Raw genomic sequence first — 22,727 nt, 5'->3', positions numbered from 1 at the left:
GCTTCAGGTCATGATGGAGAATTTTATGGTTGAGAGCTTCCTCCTGGAGGGCAGGAAGGCCTATACATACAAAAAATGGAATCTGATGTGGTGCAGCCCAGATCTTGAACACTTTCATCTGCTATGTATATGACCTGGGTCTAGTATTCCACTAAGTCATGATGTATGCATTCGGAGTAGGATTACAGCCTTGAGGGTACATACAAATGTACCATTCGGAGAGTGTCAGAGCAGTTTCACTGTCTTTTAAAAGGGCTTTATAAAATACTTTTGTTGTGAGGCAGGCGCGCTCTCTCTCTCTCTCTCTCTCTCTCTCTCTCTTTAACCTGCCCTTAAGCGCCTGCTGCCTGTGGGGTGTGGGTTCACCCCGGGCTCCCCAGACGCAGCCAGCCTGGGTTTCCCCAGCCCCTCCCCTGGCACGCGCTTTGCGCAAAGGGGCTTGGAAGGCGCCTGCAGCTGCTCCTCTCTCCACGCGCGCTGGGGCTGCCACGGAGAGACGCGTCTTGCTGCCTGCCCGCGGGACGGGGGTGTCTCTCGCCCTTTTGTGCAGGGTGTCCACAGCACCCCACCCCCCCGGCAGGAAAATGCCGCCCGCCAGAGGCGAGCGAGCAGCCCTTCCTCTCCTGGCGGCTGAGGGCAGCCTGCCGGCCGGGAGACCAAAGAGCCAGCCGGCTGAAGCGAAGTCGGTCCTCCTCCAAACACGCGGCGGGCGGTTCAGTTGCTCGGGAGCTCGCGAACGGGAGGAGGCGCCAACGGCACAGGCAGGCGGCCGCCCGGGAAAGGGAGAGGCGGCGTGGAGAGGTCGGTCGCCCGCCGCAGGAGAGAAGACCCGCCGCTACCGCCGCCGCCTCTTCATCTTCAGGAAGGAGGATGGGGGCTTCAGCCCTGGCGCTGCTGCGGGCCGCCCTCTGGGCCCTGCTCCCGCCACTGGTGAGGGGGGCTTGCCTAACCCGAACCGAGCAGAGAGACACTTTGAAAAAGTAGTGATGATTCGCTTCCCTTGAGCAGGAGGAGAGCACCTGGTCCTCTCCAGCCCCAGCACAGCATCCCTCCAGTGGCTGTTGCTGGTGTCTCTCTTCTGGTTTCATATATATCGTGAGCCCTTTGCAGAGCCGTTTTATTTATTTGTTTATATATAAACCGTTTGGGGAACTTGGGTTGAAGAGCAGTATATAAATATTTGTTGTGGTGGTTGACAAAACGTGTTGGTGTGGCTTTGCTTGGTTTCAGTTTCTCTGTCAGTTACTGCATCCTCTGGGAATGGAGCTTCAGTTTCTCTGTCAGTTACTGCATCCTCTGGGAATGGAGCACAAACTCTGGCCTCTTCTTAGCAAAGGTGTTCCCATGCACAGCACATCTTCCCACCCTAGTGAAGAGCACTGATTTCTTTTACAAGAGAAAAGAATGGGGCGCATTTGGAGACATTGCTGGAGTCCAAATCAGCTGCTTGGCAGGTAGGCTGGGCTTTCCCCGGAGACCTACTGCCTGCTTTCTAGCTCTGCAGCAGCATGGGCTGGCAGGCTGCCCAGCAGCAGAGGTTGGGTTTAAGGTAGGAGGCAGAGGGGCCGGAACGCGCTGTCCCGGACTTGTCCAAGCCCTCGGCCCTGCTGCTCCCATCACTGCCTCCTTGCTTTTTGTGCCTGCCTCATCCTCAGAGACATCCAGAAGGGGTGTGTGTGTGTGTGTGATTATTGGGATTGTGTGTGGGATTCCTCCCCACTTTGTATATTTCCATGATGGGCTTTGGTATTGGGCACACATAGGAACATAGGAAGCTGCCATATACTGAGTCAGACCACTGGTCTATCTAGCTCAGTATTGCCTTCACAGACTGACAGTGGCTTCTCCAAGGTTGCAGGCAGGAATCTCTCTCGGCCTTATCATCGGGTTTGAGCGATAGAACCTCTTTTCGAGGTCCCAGAAAGAAACCTTCAAGGAAACGGGACACAACGGGTGCCCTCATACTAGGGAATTGGAATGTTCCCCTCCTCGTAATCAGGTTAGTATACCTGTATGTCATTTATGCAATGCTCCTGCATAGGAATAGGGAGGGAAGACGCAACCAAGAGGTTCATAAAGATGAGACAGTAAATCTCTTCTGGAAAAGTTTGTATGGTTATGTGCAAAAAGACAAGAGTATCTCTTCTAAACAGCAATGGGACAAATTGTGGAAATGGACGTCAGATGTAACACCCCCCCCCCCGCCCAGTTACCTGCTATGCCTTGAAATCCCCCACCCCTGAGTTACAGTACTACCTACATATACTTCATAACCTTGTGGGTTTCCAAATCATTGTGTGTAAATCTTTGTAGATATATCATGTACAAACAACTACTTTGTATATAATTGTGCTTGGGCAACGTACTGTATGCTTTGGTAGTTTGTTGGTTCAATAAAACAATCTTGTCCTATCTTGGAAAAGATGCCAGAGAGGGAACTTGAAACCTTCTGCTTTTCCCAGAGCGGCTCCATCCCCTGAGGGGAATCTCTTGCAGTGCTCACACTTCTAGTCTCCCTTTCATATGCAACCAGGGCAGACCCTGCTTAGCTAAGGGGACAAGTCATGCTTGCTACCACAAGACCAGCTCTCATGCTGGGCAGAGTGGGAGGGCTCTGCATATTTAATTTGAAATGGACTGGTCAATGTATTGATTTTCAATGAATTGCTTCCTTTTTTCTTTTCTTTTTTAAATTTCGGGAAAGTCCTGTAAGTCTTTGTTTAACAAAAGTCTTGTTTCATGGCAGAAAATTACAAAAACGTCTAGAACTGAAGCCCCCACTCCCACTCCTGACCATCTGTCCACCCCCATGTGGAGGAATTTGCCCTTTGCCTTCATGAAAAAGGGTAAAGCCTTCTCCTTTTTGTCCCACCCTTTAGATCTTCTGGAATAGCTTGGCACAGGGCTTTGATGTTGCGTACAGATGTAGGGCAGGTGGGGGGGACTCTGTATATGCAATTTGAAGTGGATTGGTTAATTTGATGATTTTTAACAAATTTTTGACACACAACTGCTGTGTCCCAGTTGGTTTGTGAATAATCTAGAAAGAGTGTGAATCTATTGGAGGTTGTGTTGTCTTTTTGTTTTGCAAATGCGCTCTGTCCCAGACCTGTGGGTTTGTGTCAGTGATCACCAAGGTATGTAGATTCTTTGGGGTTTGTGTAGTTTTTTTCTGTCTTTCTAACTGTGTGTGGAATTAGATTTGTTCTGGGTGGCAGTATCAAGGCAGTGTGTGCACACATGCATTCAGGGTGGGACCATCCTGATTCAACCTGGGCGGGATCTAAAATTAACTGAGTGGACATTAAAAAAAAATATGTGAGCATGTGCACACCTTAGAGGGAACACTGGTGAGAGGGGCTGGCTGAGGCAGAGCAATCTAAGGGCTGGTACTTCAGCCTGTGCCTGCCTTCCTGGTACATTTCAGATCTTGAACACCATTTCAGGATTTTACTCTCTTCCTGTAATTGAGGCTGTTCACAGAAGAAAGGATTCCTAACTGAAATGATGCTAGTCTTTTTAAGATCAATACTATTCATCCATAACCTAAATAATATTTAGTGAAAACAGTGATTTTTATATTATAGGTGAATGCTCGATATGGAATTTTGCATGCTTTTAAGAGCAGCCAGCCTCAGTTAAGAAACGACTACTGCATGTATTATGATCCCGACTTGATCTCTCTTCCTGAGACCTTAACTGACACTGTAAGTAATTCTAATTCTACAGTCTTCTTTCATGCATCTCTTTTTAATGCATGAATTTGGTTTGGGGAAATATTGTGGAAAAACAATGCAGCACACGAATGTCATGATTTAACATCAGTGTATGGTGTGTGTTTTCTGCAATAAAAGCCCTTTAAGGCTTGATGTACATGTACAGTTGATTGAAGTGGGGATGCGGTGTTTAGAATGGTTTGATTCTGCGGGGGGGGGGGGTTCACAGTGGTGGATGTTCCCCTTATTAAAACGAACAGAAAAAAACCTCCACCCCAGGATTACCTCTCTGTGTACAGAGAACACACACAGTAGTGGGAGTGCTGGTAGAAGTCTGCTTTCAGGGAGTTATAGGAGTTTACCTGTAAACAAATTGATTTATAATAACTCTTTCAGTCACATCACAGAACACCTTTGTATTTGCACTCTTAATATTAAAAGCTTATGTAAGGATAAGTGAGACAAAGCCATCACGATTGGGGAAAGGTGGCAGGGCTAATAAGAACAGGGAAAAAGCAGTTAAGTTTGCTGAAAATTTAAATATTTCAGACTTAAAATGAAGAACACCTATTTCTTAACTAGTGTCTTGATTGTTAGAAGGAAAATAACACAGCTTTCTTGCCTTTTTAAAAAAGACTTCTATGAAACTGGCAATCTTGACTCCCAAATGGTTCTGCAGTGATTCTGACAAGCCACATGAAAGTATCCAGGACAAGGCAGTTGCAGTGGAGAGTGGAAATTGCTCACTTTTGCAAAAGGGTCAAATGGCTCAAAATCTTGGTGCTAAAGCAGTGCTGGTTGTCTTGAAAGATAGGAAAGTAAGTTCTAATATGCATGATTGTTTTGATTGTTTTTACATGGAAAAGTACCCCCCCACACACAAATTATAGTTGTGATTTTCATTAATGGTTTTTAAAGGGTCAAGAATGTCCAAGTGGAAGCAGTAGATCAGATCTAGCCTCTGAGGCAATTTGATCAGGCTTCTGGTATCACATCTTAGTCAAGGTATGATAAAATGTAAGCTAAAAGAAGCAGAAACACTGCTTACACCATTACAAACAATGATTACAAACACTGCCATTGTAAGCTAAAAGAAGCAGAAACACTGAATTCCCTTTTTCTAGTTTCCTCCTAAAGGTAACATGACCCAATATAAAGTCAGCATTCCTGTTGTGATGATCAGAGAATTGGCTTTACACGATATGAAAGAGGTAAGTCATGTTCAAGCTTGTTTGCTTTCTATGAAAAAAATAGATTGATTCATATAGTATAATAGAATTTCCAGAATCATGGCCAAGTCATGAAATATAAAAGAATTCTCCTGTTTGTTCTGGTGTATCAATGTCAGTTTTCTTAAGTCCAATGTTGACCAGATACTGGACTGCCATACATGTAATTCAAATGAGAAGATGTGAGCTTTCTGTTGTTTGACAACATGTTTCTGAATAAGTTATCTTAGAAATGGACACCCATCACTCCACTGGCGTCTGTTGTTGTTGTTGTTTCCTTGTAACTTTCCTGTAATTTATTATTTCCAGAGTTTTGGAAGTAACATTAATGTGACGCTGTATGCCCCGCCTTTGTCAAACTTTGACTTCAATATGGTGTTCATATTTCTGATTGCCGTGCTCATTGTGGCACTGGGAAGCTATTGGAGTGGAATGAAGGAGCTGTAAGTTGGCTTTAACATGAATATATGTGATATTTCTACAGCCTGGTGTTTCAGGCATGTTTAGATATGGGGAAACGTACAGCCATTACACATGGCTCTTTCTTCTTTTTCTATCTCATTTACATAGGAAGCTGCCATATACTGAGTCAGACCATTGGTCTATCTAGCTCAGTATTGTCTACACAGACTGGCAGCGGTTTTTCTCAGGTTGCAGACAGGAATCTCTCTCAGCCCTATCTTGGAGAAGCCAGGGAGTTCTTCAAAGAAAATAAATTCAACAACTAAAAGTTCAGCTCTGTTTAGAAAAACCAAAGAACAAAATATAAATAAACAGATACTCATTCCATATTAAAGCTTAAGATGGAGACCAAGAAGGTGGCGTTGCTATTGTATACTGTCACGATGATCCCTAAGCCTGATTGCTCATCATCGGAGATGGACTCTGTGTCTGACGCAGATCCCGAGCCTGAGAAGATGGGCTTGCCATTGTATAGCACAACAGGTCTGATCTGGGCACTGAGTAGAATTACTCCTTGCTGACGCATGGATGAACTTTGGCCCTCCAGTGATTTTTGGACTCCAGCTCCCATAATCTCCAGTCACAGTGATCCGTAGCCAGGGACAGGGGTGTAGCTATAATTGAGCGGATGGGTTCAAAGAACCCGGGCCCTGTAGCTCCTGAGGGCCCCCCGGATCCACCCCTCCCTATTTTCTTCATTATTTCCCCCACTCCGCTGGAGAGAGGGGTGAACACAAGCCCCCTCTCCCCTAGCTCCGTCCCTGGCCAGGGATTATGAGAGTTGCAGGCCAACATCTGCAGGCAGGCCAAAGTTGAGCAGCCTCTGGTACAGGGGTTTCAGCAGAAGCTGTAGTTTTAGGGAAGCATCGGCAGATTGGCAGGGTGGGTAAGTGGGTGGGGCAGCTGGCTTTTGTCAGTTTTGTCACACAAGTGAGCTGGAGCCCTGAGAGAAGGGCCCCAATATGTTGCTTCATCCACATGCCGATGTAGGTATGGGATAGGCACACATACATAAAAAGGAATAGGATTAGAAGGCCACACACACAACTCATAGAACATCTCTGCCTTGTGGTAGCAATGGGCAGGTTGGGCGGATCCATCATCAGATGGATGCATTTGGCTGTGTGTTAAACACAGAGGATTCCAGACACCATGACTGGATCAGGGCCATGGCCCCTCTGCTCACACCTAGCCCTCTCCATCAAGTTAGTGTGTCTGATTTACTACATTGGTTGAAAAAAAATCACAAAACACATAGCAGGTAGGTAGGGGAAAGAAATATCCTCATTTGGTATACCTTGAAGTGGGATATGAATCATTAATAAAATGCCAGTGCATGAAGCTGTGTTTCATCCAAGACAAAACTTGATGGGTCAGTTGTTAGTTGCAATAATGCATGTATGTACTTAATTCATCCTTAAAAGCTACACCCTGCTTTATTTTATTTGAAAACTTGGTCAAATCAGCTAACAAAAAAGCATTAAAAACAGCAAAAACAGAAGCAATCAAAGAAGAAAACGTCCTCACACAACCTTGTAGCAAAATATCAAAGCAAACAGGGTATGGACGCACATAGATTAATTCAAAGGTTTTCCAGAGAAGCCAGGTTTTGGTCTGATAATTAAAGCAGTAAAAAGTGGGGACTTGGTGAGCCTCTTAAGGAAGGGCCGTCCACAACATAGACATCACTGATGAAAAAAGATTCCTCTTGTAGACTGCCACCAAATCTCCTATTGCAGAGGCACTTGGAACTGGGCATCTACTATTCAACAGAGTGTGCAAGAAGGAGTATAAGGGAGAAGATGGTCCTCAAGGTATTCCAGGTCATTCATTTAGGGTTTTAGAGATTACAACCATCACCTTGAATTGAGCTTGAAAGCAGTTAGGTAACCAGTGTGGATTGAATAATAATCGATCAATATGCTCTGAGCAGTTGCTCCTGGTCAAAAGCTGGTGGCCACATTTGTGCAGCGGTTCAAGTTTCTGAACATTTTTCAAGGGCAGCATCACACAGAGCATGTTACAGTAGCCAAGTATGTGTGCTCATATTCAATTTGTCTGCTAAGAAACCTAGGTCCCTTTCATATGTACTGTTGTGCTCCTGAGTAAATATCAGCTTTAGAGAGATGTTGTTTGTCTCCATTCTGTTTGTCCCTTATTAATTATCACAGTGTTTCTTCAAGGAGATCAGGGCACCATCCTACCTTTTTACCCTCACAACCATTCTGTGAGGTGATTGATTGATTGATTGAGTGCCGTCAAGTCAGTGTTGACTCTTAGCGACCACATGGATAGATTCTGTCCAGGATGATCTGTCTTCAACTTGGCCTTTTAGGTCTCTCAGTGGTGCATTCATTGCTGTCGTAATCAAGTCCATCCACCTTGCTGCTGGTCGTCCTTTTCTTCTCTTTCCTTCAACTTTTCTCAGCATTATGGACTTCTCAAGGAGCTGGGTTTTCGCATAATGTGTCTGAAGTATGATATTTTGAGCCTGGTCATTTGTGCCACCTCGAGTGAGAATTCTGGATTGATTTGTTCTATGATCAATTTGTTTTCCTGGCTGTCCATGGTCTCCTCAGACGTCTTCTCCAGCACCAAAGTTCAAAAGTGTCAATACTTTTTCTATCTTGCTTCTTCAAAGTCCAGCTTTTGCATCCATAGAGTGTCATGGGGAAAACCATTGTCCGAATGATACTAATCTTGGTAGGTGTAGACACGTCACACCTTTCCAAGGCCTTCATTGCAACCCTACCAAGTGCTAGTCTGCGGCATATTTCTTGACTGCTGGATCCTTTACTGTTGATGGTCGATCCTAAAAGGCAGTAGCTATCCACCACTCCATTGTCTTCATTATCAATTCTGAGGCTGGTTGCTGTGCCCGTTGTCATTAGTTTAGTCTTTACATTTAGTCTCAGTCCCATTTTTCCCACTGTGCTACATGATTGTGAGGTAGGTTAAGCTAAAATTTCCAGTGAGGTTCATGGCCAAGCATGATTTGAATGAAGGTCTCCCTGCTTTTAGTCCCACACTTAGGTTTTACCACTAGGCTTTGAGGACCCTAATGTTTTTATGGATACTAAATGAAACTATTAATGTTTGCAATCAAAGGGATTTTCTGTTCATATTTGCAATCAACTACCATACTGTAGTGTAAGAAATACATTATACAAGAGCCCTGATGTCAGATGGCCCCATGTGACGAATTTTACCAATTTCGTGAGCCACTCCAAGCAGTAAGCATCCTGCAGGTGCAGGGTATAAATATTTTAAATAAATAGAATTAATCAATAAGCAAGATAGGAAGCTTGTTTTGATTTTTAAAAATGGTACATGCCTAAGAGGAAAAATAAATTCCATTTATTAATCTTGATTTTTTAAGCATTCTCTTATTTAAAAGCAAGCCTACACAGAAATTACAAAACTTATCTGAAAAAAATCTTTAAATGTACAAAATAAACAAGATATAGCAGTTGCATGAGCATAATTTCAACATAATGAAGAAATAAATTCAGATTTTGAATACAAGTATTAGAGGGCTGTCTTCTTTTATAATTCTGATGTAATTAGTTAATTCAGCCATAACTGCTTAGTTATTTTCCCACTTCTACAACAATATATTAACTTTAATGTAGCTCTGCTGGATTTAGTTCAAAATACCACTTAAATTTTGATAAACTGAAAATGAACTATACACAGTAAAAATGACTACAGTGGAAACAAGAATTATTCATTTGTGTTGAAAATTATTATGACAAATGTGGTGTGGTGAAGCTTTGTTGTTGCTTTCTAATCATTGTTATATGTACACAGTGAGAAACTGGCGGTTGCTCCAAGCTCTGAAAACTCAGAAGAAACACCAGAAACACAGACAGAGGAAGTTATATTTAATCCCCTGATTATTGCTGGATTTTTCACCATCTGTTCTGTTTCACTAGTTCTAATGTACTTCTTCTTTAAATATCTAGGTAAGGATGCATTCAGGTTTATCTAGTTTGACTTCTTGATTGAGCATTCTTTCTAAATGCAAGTTCTCATGGAGGTGGTGAACCTGTGTCTGGGTTGAACCACTTCAGGCTGTGATTGGGGGCTGACATTACTGAATCTTCTTGCTTTTTCCAGGTAGAAAAAATGCCCTCCACATAGTGAACACGTTGAACAGTGGGACCCTAGACTAGCCTTCCTTTTTCTCTGCCATGGTAGTGTTCTGCACTAGTTTCATTTTTTAAATGGAGAAACATTCATTCCTCTCTCTCTCTCTCTCTCTCTCACACACACACACACACACACACACCTTCCTCCAGTCCAGTGGTACAGGTCAGAAATAGGCTTACCGTTAGAGCCCTTACTATTAGAGCAATTCTGAATGGGTTTGATCCTTTGTTTTATAAACAGTGCAGCCTGTTTTTTACAGAGTCGCACTTGTATTTCCTTCTCTCAGGACTGATGCACACAGAGTTTTGAAACTCAGTTGCAAAGAGTAAGGAGAACTAGGAAATGCTTTTGAGTGTTCAAAGCACTCCACATATATTATCTTGTATAAGACATCAGAGTCCTGCAAAGCGTACAGTGCCGACGGGGCTGATCCTGGGATCCTGATTCTTTCAGTTCAGTTTGCGGCCTGTAGTTGCTGCTACACTCATATCTACACAGCATATAGCTTATGCAAAAAAAACCCAAAAACAGATGCTGAATTCGATTGCATAAAATGACTTACATTTTTAAAAATTGTGAATGATAGAAAATGTTATCTGCCTGATCACAACTTTAAATCTGGAAACAAATACTCTTCTTTTCTCTTTTTATCTTGTTTTGATTATTCTATGCATAGATTCAATTATTTGCAATTTGCATTTTTGGTCACTTTAAACATGAAGTTATGTTGGGTGCTGCTAATCACTGTTTTAATAGAACAATGGAGACAGAAGGTGGGAGAGTGTGTGTGCGCGTGCACGCACACATACACACACACACACAAGCATGGAAGTTCAAATCTCCATTCAGCCATGATACTTGCTGGGTGACTCTGGGCCAGTTATTTCTCTCTCAGCCTAACCTACTTCACAGGGTTGTTGTGAGGAGAAACCTAATTATGGAGTACACCGCTCTGGGCTCCTTGGAGGAAGAGCGGGATATAAAATGAAAATAATAATAATAATAATAATAATAATACAATAATAATAAAAAATTAATGCCTTGTATCTTCACTCAATAACTTGTAACTGTAGTTGTAGCTTTATACCAATTCCCCCCCCATTTTTCTTTTTTGTCTAGTATATGTCTTTATTGCAGTTTTCGCCTTGCTAAGTTCTATAGACCTGTACAAGTGTCTCAGAGAATTAGTTATCAGAATACCTTATGGACAATGCAGGTACGTACTGCCCATTATCTTATATGTGTGGGTTAAAAAAAAAAAAAAGCTTTGTGGCTAACTATAAATATATATGATTTATTTCTCATTCAATCAATCAACCTTTATTACGGTCAGAGACCAGCATAAAATTATACACGTTAGAATTTATCTGCTAAAATTATGAGAAAGTAAAGGTGATTGCTAATATGTTGCATACAGAAGGGCTTAAATTAGACTAAATATGATTTAAAAACAGGTTAAGATACACATTAGTAATAAAAAGGCTAAATTAGAAGTCTAAACAGAGTCACCAGAAATCAGATTATGACTAAGGGGGCTCATAGTCAGTCATCCTTCGGTGGATGATGATTTATTTCTAGCATCTGTACCCCTGCATTTCTAGAAAATATATAGATAAAGCTGTTATGGTTATATATCAAGTCATTATATATTTTATTTGGGGAAATTATATTTCTTACTATTTGTCTACCTTCAAAAAGGCCCTAAAGGAACGGAAGTTCAGAACAATTGAATTGTTTAAATTGTCAGTCTAAATGTAAGTTAAAATTAAAACAAAGGAACAATATCATCACATAAAAGAAAACTAAAAATCCCACATAGCTGGAAAAAAGCAGCTGATTCAAAGTCCCTGCAAATAAAAAGGTCTTGACCAACCTCTGAAATACCAAGAGAGAGCCAGCTCTATAAGCCTTCAGTGGTAGTGATTTCCATAGGGAGCATGCCACCCCCAGCAAAATTATAACCCTGCTCTTTCTCCTGATCCTTCAGCCCTATTTTGATATATCAAAATATCTGAAGCATTGCTGAGATACAGAAACATTCTCATAGGAGTAGATGTTCACTTAAATACAGGTATGCAGCTTGGGGGTACTCCTGGATCCAGACCTTACCCTGGTATCTCAGGTGGAGGCCGTGGCCAGGAGTGCATTTTATCAGCTTAGGCTGATTTGACAGCTGCGTCCATTCCTTGAGGAGGATGACCTCAGAACTGTGGTGCACCAGCTGGTAATCTCCAGGCTTGACTACTGCAATGTGCTCTATGTGGGGCTGCCTTTGTACATAGTTCAGAAACGTCAGTTAGTTCAAAATGCGGCAGCCAGGCTGGTCTCTGGGGCAACTCAGAGAGACCATATTATGCCTGTTCTAAAACAGCTGCACTGGCTGCCGATATGTTTTATGTTTCCATCAAAAATGCTGGTTATTACCTTTAAAGCCCGGAACGGCTTAGGTCCAGGTTACCTTAGAGAGCGCCTTCTTCGGTCTGATCCCCACCGCGCGCTAAGAACATCTGAGGAGGTCCGGCTCCAGTCGCTACCGGCTTGTCTGGTCGCGACTCAGAGACGGGCCTTCTCTGTAGCCGCTCCTAGATTGTGGAATGCGCGAATTTGAATTCTTTATTGGCATTTAGGAGAGCCCTAAAGACCTACCTGTTCGGCCTGGCCTGCCAGGGTTTTTAAATTGCTTTAAAGGTTTCTTAATGTTTCGGGTTTTAGCTGTTTTATTGTATTTTTAAAAATTTGTTTACATGTTTGTGGTATTTGTGAGCCGCCCTGAGCTATTTTCTAAGGACGGTGTAGAAATCGAACAAACAAGCAAATACTCTTTAGGGGCTCGGACCACTGAGAGCTTTTAAAGACTAAAGCTAGCACCTTGACTTGCACTTGAAAACCTGTTGGGAACTTATGAACTCTCAAACAGGCAGCCTTTTAGATCTTTAAGTGATCAGCAGCTCTTCATAAGTCTGGGTACTGTGCCTGCGTTCGACCTCATGGGGTAGAATTTTATAGTTCCTCGTGCACTCTAACTTTGTCGGGTGCCAGTACAACCATCACAGCCCAAGAGTCCTTCTATTGTCCCTGGCTCAGACACCAATAAAATCCACGTCAACTCCCGTGCAGCAACAACCGAGAGATAGAGGGGATTGTGGTGTAATCCATCACACCACAGAGGATTAAGTCTCCTTGGATCTGAACACTGCTATCACTTTACTTGCTATGCTCGCTTAGTCAAATAGTACCCCTTCAGGATCGACTTTCCAAGGATTTCTGAGTAGTGGTCTGGACATTGACCAGGATGTAGAGGAGATTCCAGTGTTGGTGCCGAGAACACTGTCAATTTTGCCTTTGCATATTACGACGGCTGCCCCTACAGTGCCTTTACGTCTGATGCTGCCTTTGCGCGTTCCAGATCCTGTGGTATAACTTCTGCATGCAGATAATTAAAGAGTTGCTGCTTATAACACATGCTGTAGCACAGAATTCTGCAACCTTGAATGTGGTTTGGGGGTAAAGTTGAATATCATTGGTACTGTGTTTCCCCGAAAATAAGACAGTGTCTTATATTAATTTTAGCCCCCAAAAATGTACTAGGGCATATTAGCGGTACATCAGAAATTACTGCTAGGTCTTACTTTCGGGGTAGGTCTTACTTTCGGGGAAACAGGGTAGCTCGTCAATTTATAGAGTTGCTTCCTCTGACTTAAAATTAGCCAAATCTTAATTTGCAAAAATGGATTTCCTGATCCTACACATGATTTCAGTGGAATTTGTTTCCAAGTAACGTGCCTAGACTGAACTTTAAAATTCCACCAGGGAAAGCTGTTCTGGATAATACCCACATTTGCAGAGCGACTTGGTTGCTTTCAGCTAGAGACCTAGCAATAACATGTGTCGTCTTGATGACAACATCTTTTGACATCTTATTTTCAGGCTTGCATGCTACAAAATAAACTTTGAAGTGAGACTTTTTTTTCTTGCTGGAATCTGCCTGGCAACATCTACTGTTTGGGTAGTGTTTCGAAATGAAGAGAGGTAAGGACAAATACTTAGAAAAGAGACGGAATGAAGATACATGCTTGCTTGCTTTGCTTTCTAAATCTTTTTTGTCTTTGGAAATATTAATATTATTAATAATAATAATAATAATAATAATAATAATAATAATAATAATAATAATAAATAATTTGATGACATACCGCCCTTCCAAAAATTGCTCTGGGCGATTTACACAGAGAAATAATAAATAAAAACGAAAAGATGAATCCTTGTCCCCAAAGGGATCACAATCCAAAATAAACATAAGATAGACACCAGCAACAGTCACTGGAAGTACTGTGCTGGGAGTGGACAGGGCCAGTTATTCTTCCTCTGCTAAATAAAGAGAATCACCACATTAAAAGGTGCCTCTTCACCAAGTTAGCAGGGGTTAATGAAATAGCTTAGCTTACTGAGGCTAAGATCAGGTGGCAAATTATTGGGGCACCATTAGGGCAATGAAGTGGCTCCCCTGCCACCCACTATCGGAGCAGCACCTTGACAAGCTTTGCAAGGGATGCTTCTCTTCACACTGCTTGCAAGAGGCATGTGGAGCGGAGAGCCTGCTAGCACCCTTCCCTTCTTCCCTGTTCTCTGTGCCGCTTTCAAAGCTTGCAAGGGTTGGTTTTGAAAGGGGGCTGGCCCCCACCAGGGGTGTGGCTCAAGGCAGCATTTGTAGCTCACCTCAGGAGCCACGATACTTGGGTTGGGCTACCCCTGGCCAAGATCCAAAGATGGCACATGTGAGGGGGCCTTTTCAGCGCACCACTTTCTATTTCACAACTCTGTTGCCCCTGCTCCCTGAAATACCCCTTCTAGAATGTTGGGGGACCCTCTACAGCCACTTTCCACGAAGTGTAAGGCGTTTCTGCTGGATGGGGAAATCACAAGCATGGTATGTGCATGCACTTCTTTGGATTTGAGTCTTAGGCTAGCAAATGTGCAAGACTTTTTTAGTTTAATAAATTTCCTTTTATTTTAGCTGGTCTTGGATTTTACTAGATATTTTGGGAGCTGCTTTTTGTCTGGACGTGATTACGTTATTGAAAGTACCCAGCTTCAAGGTATGGTCAGTTTTTTTTTTTTTTTTAATCTAGCTAAAATACATTCAAGTTACACATTTTAGAGAGGTAGCTTTGTTAGTCATAATCTCTACTAGGCCTTCAACAACAACCTCCCTGTCAAATAGTATAAGTCGTGTTGGACAAGAGTCAAGAGGACAGGTGGTCGGCCGCCCCATTCCAAGCAGCTTATCCACATCCTTAGGAGTCACAAACTGAAACTGATCCAGCCTAACCGCATAAGAGGAGTTGCTGGATGCCTCCGCATTCTGCAGTAATTATGGGGTCTGAGTCTACGTTGGCCTGAATACGAGAGATTTTATCCGCAAAGAACTCATTTAAAACATCACAGCGGGTAATTGGTGATTCCAAATTCTAATTCAGGGAGGAGGGCAGGGGCATAGCAAGGTTGGAGTGCACCAAGAAACAAGATTTTAAAATGCCCCCCCCTCACTGAAGCTCAGCTCATGAAGTAAAGAAATCTTAAATAAGGCTGAATATTGGTAACAAAAAGCATAATAAAATTCCTAAATTATTTTTTAAAAGATTTTGTAAATTGTGGTCGATGCAAGTCAGTTAATGGTACTAGAGAAAGACATGCTGTTCTGGTAGTTCCAGGTCTTAACACTCACATCAGTTTCGGAGGATGAATACAACTGAAAGAAGCCCGGGTGGGTGCGCGGCTGGGGGAGTCAGTCATGTGACTTGCCTCTGGGGGGCCCCCTAAGGCAGTGGGCCCCCAGACAACTGTCTCCCTTTGCCCTATTATAATTACGCCCCTGGAGGAGGGGCATGTACCTAGTCCTCTTGCAATGGTTTTTGGTATATCGTTTTATCGTTATATTGTGTCATTGTTTTATCATGTATTTTGTAAAAATATTATGGTTCTTGTCTGTTCTCTAGTTATGTGTGCTGTTCCTACTCCTTCTCTTTGTGTACGATATATTTTTTGTCTTCATCACACCATTCCTTACAAAAGTAAGTGCATGGACTTAGAGAACAACTCCTGTGTATAACAATATTTGCTGTTGTCGTCATTTGCTAAGTCTCAGTGAGGGTAACTTAAGGAACCCAATCAATATGGTCTCTCTTGTTACTCACTGTGAATATAACATAATTGCATTGGCTTGTAATGATCAACATGGACAAACAAAAAATCAAACATCCCACAGGAAAGTAGTCCACAACCAAGCAGCTTTTCACATGGGGCTTTTGAAGCCCTTTAACTTGCATCTCCTCCGGAATGGAGGATGTGAGTTCACATATTGGCCAGATTTACCCTGAAGTCCCTGCAAGTTATCGGGGAGGGACACACATTTCGGGTTTTTCACCGCGCATTAGAGGGTAACCTGATTTATATCCAGGGTAAAAAAAAAACCCACTATTTGTTTTGGGTTTGGGGGACAACTTCAGGTTTGCAGTAAAGCCTCCACGTAAACTTGTGGTAAAACACTGTGTGTGAGTGTTTCTGCATTTATGTTGCCTGCATGTGTGTTTATATGCAATAGTGTATTTGCTTTAATTGGTGTTTTTGTCGAGTGCACGTGTTTGTGTGTTTGCGCCTCTTTATGCTTTATGCATGCATTTGTGGTGTGGGGTGCATTCGACTGTTGCATGTTTGTGTACGATGCATGTGTTTGTGTTTTGTGCATGTTGTGCATTTATGTTTGTGTGTGTGTGTGTTTGTCTTGCGAACGTGTTTGTGTGGTGTGCGTGTGTTTGCGTTGTAGGCTTGTATCTTTGCATTGTGTCCTGTGTGCCAGTCAGGGTTGTGTGCTGAATATGTGTTTGCTTTTTCGTTTGCATGTGTTGGTGTGAGTATGTATGCATTTTCCAAATCATTCCATACACCCAGCCACATCCAAACCATGGTTTCCCCAGCCCCCTCAGAGCTACTAACAACCCTCCTGGCTCTCCACACCTGTTTATTCCATGTTTTCCCTCCCGCTTCCTGAGAACTCACCTTTCGTCACTAAGGAATAGCCATTGGAAGCAGGGGCATATCTAGAGTAGGGCAGGTAGGGCATGTGCCCCGGGCGCCACTTGAAGGGGGGCATCATTTTTTAAAATTATTTTTTTTAAAAAATGGCCACCAAAAACAAAATGGTCACTGTGCATGCTCAAATGGCCTCTGTGAGGCCCTAGGCCATGCCAGGCCTCACAGAGGCCATTTGAGCACGCACGGCAGCCATTAAAAAAATTTTTTTTAATGGCCACTGCACATGCTCAAATGGTCCCTGGCTACGTCCAATGCTAAATAGTTTTTGAAATATTAAAAGATTAACGAGCTTGACTTGTATTTTTCAGCTGATATTATGGTAAACTTATCTGAAAGATGGGTGTCAGATGTTTGGCCAGGGGGCGCAAATTCAGTGCTTGCCCTAGGCGCTATTTTCCCTATATACGCCTCTGATTGGAAGTTGCAATAGAACCCACTAGCTTGCTCTCCCTTTTGATGTCGGAATACTGTCATCTGTGGGTCAACATTGTAGCTTCTTTGTCAAACCAGCCACACACGATAACGTTACTAGCCTTTACTACCCATAAGTTCTAACGGGATAGGAAAACCTTAACTTTTGAACAGCTGCTTGAAACTTCACCAAACCACTAAAAGGCACTTTTCGTAGATAAGCCTAACATCAGCCATGTTCACCAAATTGGAAAGAAATAGATGATACACCTGGATACAGTTTGGACAAAAGGGGGCCAGCTTTTACTGTTTGTTTGTTTGTTTGTTTGTTTGTTTATTTATTTATTTGATTTGTATACCGCCCTTCCAAAATGGCTTTTTTCAAATTTCAGTGCTTATTCACTAGCTAGAATTGCGGCAATGTTTATCAGATCTCCTTGAAATTAGGCACATTTGTAGACTTCATCCAACATGCCGAGTTTCAAGTGATTAACTCAACAGCTTCTATTGCTTATAATTATAAGCAACAGAATTTTGAGGTTTATAATGGTGGGACCATTTTTTACTACTTGCCTTAATTAAAGGGGCACTCCACTTTTTAGAGGATTTCATTATCAATGCACATGCTGCTTTTGAATGCCTAACAGTATGCAAGTTTAAAACCATTTACTCACTAAATTAATGATTCTCTATTAAAATACTATAACATTTCAGAGCGGGAAAAGTATAATGGTTGAAGTTGCTACAGGTTCTGGTGACAGCAAAGAAAAGGTAGGCATATAGTCTTTCTACAAAAATATAATTTATGTTCATACCGTGTGAAGCATGATCATTCTTTTCATACCTGGCATATATTAACGCATACTTTAGCTAAAGTTCAGCACTTTGAAGTCTGATCAATTGTCAGTTAACCATCCATGTAACTCTTTGCTGTTCAAGTCAATAGAACTCAAAGTGCTAAAACTTTGCCTGGCTGGGGTCCTAAGAATGTAAGTATAATCAACGCATAGAATATAGCCAATCTTTCTTTTGAAGTACTGTATTAGCTTGTTGAATTGAGTTTGATCCTAGAATGATGGAAACTTGGTGGAAGCCTCTGCTGAGCAGTTGGTTCCTCATGAGAAAGTAAAGACTATTTCAGAGTTGTTCCCTGGACCTTTAATACCATCCTCCGAAAAAGAATAGTGTTTGGCGGGGCAGGAACTGGTTTTCTGCGTCGCTCAAAATTTATTTCTTCAAGGCCTGGGTCTCAGTATTGTCCAATTGTTGTTGTGTGTTTTTTAAAGTTAAGGTTCAGTTACCTTTTCTTAATTTCCTTCGTTTTCTTAATGTTTTAATGCATAGTATCTGTCATACATGTGCACTTCTCTCTCTTGGCTTATGCATTTGTTCATATGTTATGCTCAGTCCTGTTTTCTTAATTCAGCTGCTTATAATGTGAAGTTCTGCATCAGCTAAATGAGTAAATACTTGTGTCAATATTAATTTTTTTCTAAAATATCATTTGATTGGATTTTTATGGGATTTCCAAACACTGTTTTGCAGTTACCAGGGTTATTCAAAGTGCCTCCTGTGAACTTCCCTTCACTGATGTTTTGCTTCCCACAATTTTCAATGCTTGGATTCGGAGATGTTTTGCTGCCAGGTAAGTGTCTTCCTTTTTTGTTGTATGATGCACTCCATTCATAGGTGATAATGGACAAAAACTGGAAACCATGTAACTGAAGATGTTGCTAGTAATGCTTGTGTGTGTTTGTGTGTGGTGGGCAAAATGAGGTTGTGGATATAGAAATGGGATTTTCATAACACCATTCTTTGAATCACAGAGATCATTTAGTCCTATGGATTGCAAGGCTCTCATTTATTTTGTGTCCAATTTGGAATTCTTTCTGGATTCTTACGTGTGTGTGTGTGTGTGTGTGTGTGTGTGTGTGTGTGTGTGTGTGTGTATTCATTATGGTAGTGCTGTGATACAGAATCTAATGGTAAAGGTAAAGTGTGTAGTCGAGTTGGTGTCGACTCCTGGCGACCACAGAGCCCTGTGGTTGTCTTTGGTATAGTACAGGGAGGGGTTTGCCATTGCCATCTCCCACACAGTATGAGCGGCACACTTTCAGCATCTTCCTATATCGCTGCTGCCCGATATAGGTGTTTCCCATAGTCTGGGAAACATACCAGCGAACCGGCAACATCTGGCTTGCCAATCAAGTATGCTTAGGTTCTGAGACCTGCCGCTTTCCTTATATGTGTGAATTGAATGGGCCTTACGAGGCAGCAATTGTACATCGGATTGCAACCCTTAGTGTGAATGTTTATATGGGTGACTTCATTTTCTTCCTGACAAATATTTCTAACCTACGCCACTGCCCTCCCTCTCTCTTTGGCCAGGTTTCCAGGTTGCCTATTGTTGCAGATTTGATGTTCGGACTGGATCCCACTATGTGTATTTCATTTCCTGTACTATAGGTAACCCACTCTACTGCAGTATTTTTAAAAAGTATATATTGCGATAGCTGAAATCTCTGCAGTCAGGCTATGCACGTAAATCATTCCGTAGCTCTTCTTTTAAAAAAATGTATTTTCACTCTTTCTCTCCAGCCTATGCTGTTGGCTTGGTGATCACATTTGTGGCCTTGATACTAATGAAAAGAGGACAACCAGCCCTTCTCTACTTAGTACCATCCACGCTCATCACCAGTGCAGTAGTTGCTTTCAGCCGCAAAGAGATGAAACAGTTTTGGAATGGCAGCACCTAAGAGGGAGAGAGAGTGCATTCGGTCAGGGTGAGTACCACTTGCTCATTATTCCTGGCTTAGGTGGGATAACCTGGGCATAGCTATTGAGGTCACACTTTGATTTCTGGTCCATATGCTGTTAAAACCAATGGCTGTTAGTGAAGCAAATGGCTTTAGCAACATAGAAGACAGGCAATTAAGCAGGTGTTTTATTCATGCAGGGATGGGGAACCTTGGCACTCCTGCAGATGTTGGCCTACAATTCCCATAATCCCTAGCTATTGGCCTCTGTGGCTGGGGATTATGGGAGTTGTAGTCCAAAAACAGCTGGAGTGCCAAGGTTCCCCACCCCTGATATAGGGTATGAAATTTAGCTTGGATCTTTCTATATCACAGTACCTCATTTTCCTCTATATGATGATAGTAAAATAAATTTTAAAAACTACGTTGCATATTTTGTATTCTTCTTTCTTTGGGAACACTGGAGCCATGTGTGAGCAAAGCAGGTAGCATTTTCCTTCTCTTTGGTGAAAGTGACAAAAGTAAAGTGTGCCGTCAAGTCGATTTTGACTCCTGGCGACCACAGAGCCCTGTGGTTGTCTTTGGTAGACTACAGGAGGGGTTTACCATGTACGAGCTCCCATTTGAGGACTGAAATGATACAGACCAGACACTGGGTTTTCCACCTCAGAGAATTAGCGAAGGAAATGTGATGATACTGGCTCTCCAACTAGAAGCTAAGTTTTCTAAGAGAAAAACTGTAACATTTTCTCAGTCCAGTTTTTATATGCACTTGACACCAGTGTTCCCTCTAAGAGGGATTCCCAGATGTTTTTGACTACAACTCCCAGAATCCCCAGCTGCAATGGCTTTTGCTTGGGGATTATGGGAATTGTAGTCAACAGCATCTGGGAATCCCTCTTAGAGGGAACACGGGTTGACACTCCAGGCCAGTGAAACTACATGGGTTGTGAATGCAAACAATGGCCAACTTTCAGTGGAAGTTCAAAGATTTAAACACACACACACACACACACACACACTCTCTGAACTTCCCCATGTGTTTTGAGCATAGGCTGTCCAAGGAAGGGGAAGAACTAGTGAGAACTATTGCTACTAAAAGCTCTATAATATTCTGGAGAAATACAGAGTAGGGTTTTACATACGTGTTGAGAAGTTCTTGTTTCTGTTTAGAGGATTTATATTCCACTGTTCAGTCAGTGCCCCTCACCCACCAGAGAGCTAATGTAATTTGGTGGCGTTGTGGCTGTGGCTCCTGCCAGGGGGTACAGTCAGTCAGCCCTGGGATGGAGATGGGCAGCAGGGCAAAAGGCACGTTCAAACAAGCTGCTGCCGAGAGGAGACTAGATGGAGACTGTTTTGTGTAGGTTAGACTGGTAGGCCAAGAAGTGTATTCTTCTCCCAGGAGGCCCTCCCTCCTGCTGTTACTCCCCTGCAACTGGTACTCAGAGGCATCCTGCCTTTGAGGCTGGAGGTGGCCTATAGCCCTCTGCCTAGTAGCCGATGATAGACCCCTCCTCTCCATGAAGTTATCCAAACCCCTCTTAAAGCCATCCAGGTTGTTGGCTGTCACCGCATCTTGTGGCAGAGAATTCCACATGTGGATTATGCGTTGGGTGAAAAAGTACTTCCGTTCGTTGGTCCTAGATTTCCCGGCAATCAGTTTAATGGGATGACCCCTGGTTCTACTGTTATGGAAGAGGGAGAAGAATTTCTCTCTGTCCGCTTTCTCCATACCATACATGATTTTATAGACCTCTATCATGTCTCCCCGCAGTTGTCTTTTTTCTAAACTAAATATTATTCTAAACTAAATAAACTAAACTAAATATAAGTATGCTGTCTTCCTAGATCATAATTTGGAAAAAAACATTTTAGATTTTGGAGATGCTGTAAAATTTCATTATTCATTTTAGCTCTATTGAACTAGGCCAGTTGTGCAGATGTATTTGGCAGAGCTGCATAGTTTTGAAACGAGGAATCAAATAAACCTGTGAGCCACTTGATTACAAGCCTCCCTTGGGCAAATGCCTCGTTGGGTTTTGTGCTGTGCAAAAGGATTGAAATCAACAAGAGGAAGCCATACAGACAGATGATTGAGTTGCAATTCCTTTGCCGGAGATGGGACTTCCAGGTTACTTCTGATGCCATTTTAAAAATTTCTCTCCTGTGAGGAAACGGCGATAGCTGCCCAACTAAATAATTTGTATTTTCTTTTGTATTTTGCCAGCAGGGACAAGAGTTGATGGTTGGAAAGAGAAACCTGAGGGATGGCTGCCTCTTAACTGCTTTGTCATCAACCACTGGGAGGTGCCCTTCCACAAGATGCTGTGTCAAGAGGCAAGAGAAGGAACCAGTACACTTTGCACCACTCACCTGTAGGCTCTGGTGACACCTGCATAGATTCCCAGATGTGTTTGCTGCAGGCTGAACTGATTTACACTCAGCAGTGACCCATGAGATACACTGCCCTTGAAGGTGCATTGCAGCTCCAGTCTGTGGCACCTCTGAAATTCTAGTCGTATGAGTTACGACACGTAGGAAAATACTTGACTAATTAAAAACATATGCTTTGCTTCCAAAAGTAAACAAGGCATGGCAATACTGTCTTAATTAGTGGTCTCCATTATTTTTCAAGTGAGGGCCACTTTGGCAAACTGCCTTCAGTTTGAGAGCCATTTCCACCTTGCTTCACATAATTGCTTTCCTCAGTAAGTGGCGCTCTTACCCCTGGACTTTGGGGCCAAAGTCCATGGCCTCCACACCCCCTGGGGCCCCTAAATCTGTCTTGGGAGGTGTGGTCGCCGCTGGCCCACACTGTGCCGGGCAGTCGAGTGTGATCATGACCTGTTCCAGGTGATTTAGAGACAGAGGGAGGAGTGGGGAAAGAAATATGTGGGATCGGAATA

At 42.7% G+C, this 22,727-nt stretch overlaps 1 protein-coding gene across 6 annotated transcripts; it reads left to right on the top strand.

Moving 5' to 3' along the window:
- Window positions 1-485: 485 nt before the first annotated feature.
- On the top strand, window positions 486-22,427 carry LOC128334682 (signal peptide peptidase-like 2A). Of its 6 annotated transcripts, none has more exons than XM_053271662.1 (16): window positions 486-930; window positions 2,747-2,846; window positions 3,588-3,707; window positions 4,352-4,534; window positions 4,841-4,927; window positions 5,255-5,388; window positions 9,218-9,372; window positions 10,679-10,775; window positions 13,487-13,588; window positions 14,574-14,655; window positions 15,556-15,630; window positions 17,777-17,833; window positions 18,608-18,707; window positions 19,451-19,528; window positions 19,661-19,845; window positions 22,049-22,427. In XM_053271662.1, the coding sequence occupies exons 3-15, from the start codon at window positions 3,657-3,659 to the stop codon at window positions 19,816-19,818; spliced, it is 1,359 nt and encodes a 452-aa protein (XP_053127637.1). In that variant the 5' UTR covers window positions 486-930; window positions 2,747-2,846; window positions 3,588-3,656; the 3' UTR covers window positions 19,819-19,845; window positions 22,049-22,427. The 6 variants fall into 6 exon arrangements, with proteins under 6 accessions (XP_053127637.1, XP_053127635.1, XP_053127634.1 ...); XM_053271663.1 differs by lacking the exon at window positions 486-930 and adding an exon at window positions 1,077-1,095; XM_053271660.1 differs by lacking the exon at window positions 2,747-2,846 and having other exon boundaries at window positions 10,697-10,775.
- Window positions 22,428-22,727: the final 300 nt, after the last annotated feature.

Source organism: Hemicordylus capensis, chromosome 10 (assembly GCF_027244095.1).
Source record: "Hemicordylus capensis ecotype Gifberg chromosome 10, rHemCap1.1.pri, whole genome shotgun sequence".
NCBI lineage: Eukaryota > Metazoa > Chordata > Lepidosauria > Squamata > Cordylidae > Hemicordylus > Hemicordylus capensis.
The sequence above is the reverse complement of the archived record's forward strand: the minus strand, read 5'-3'. Positions and strand labels throughout refer to the sequence as shown.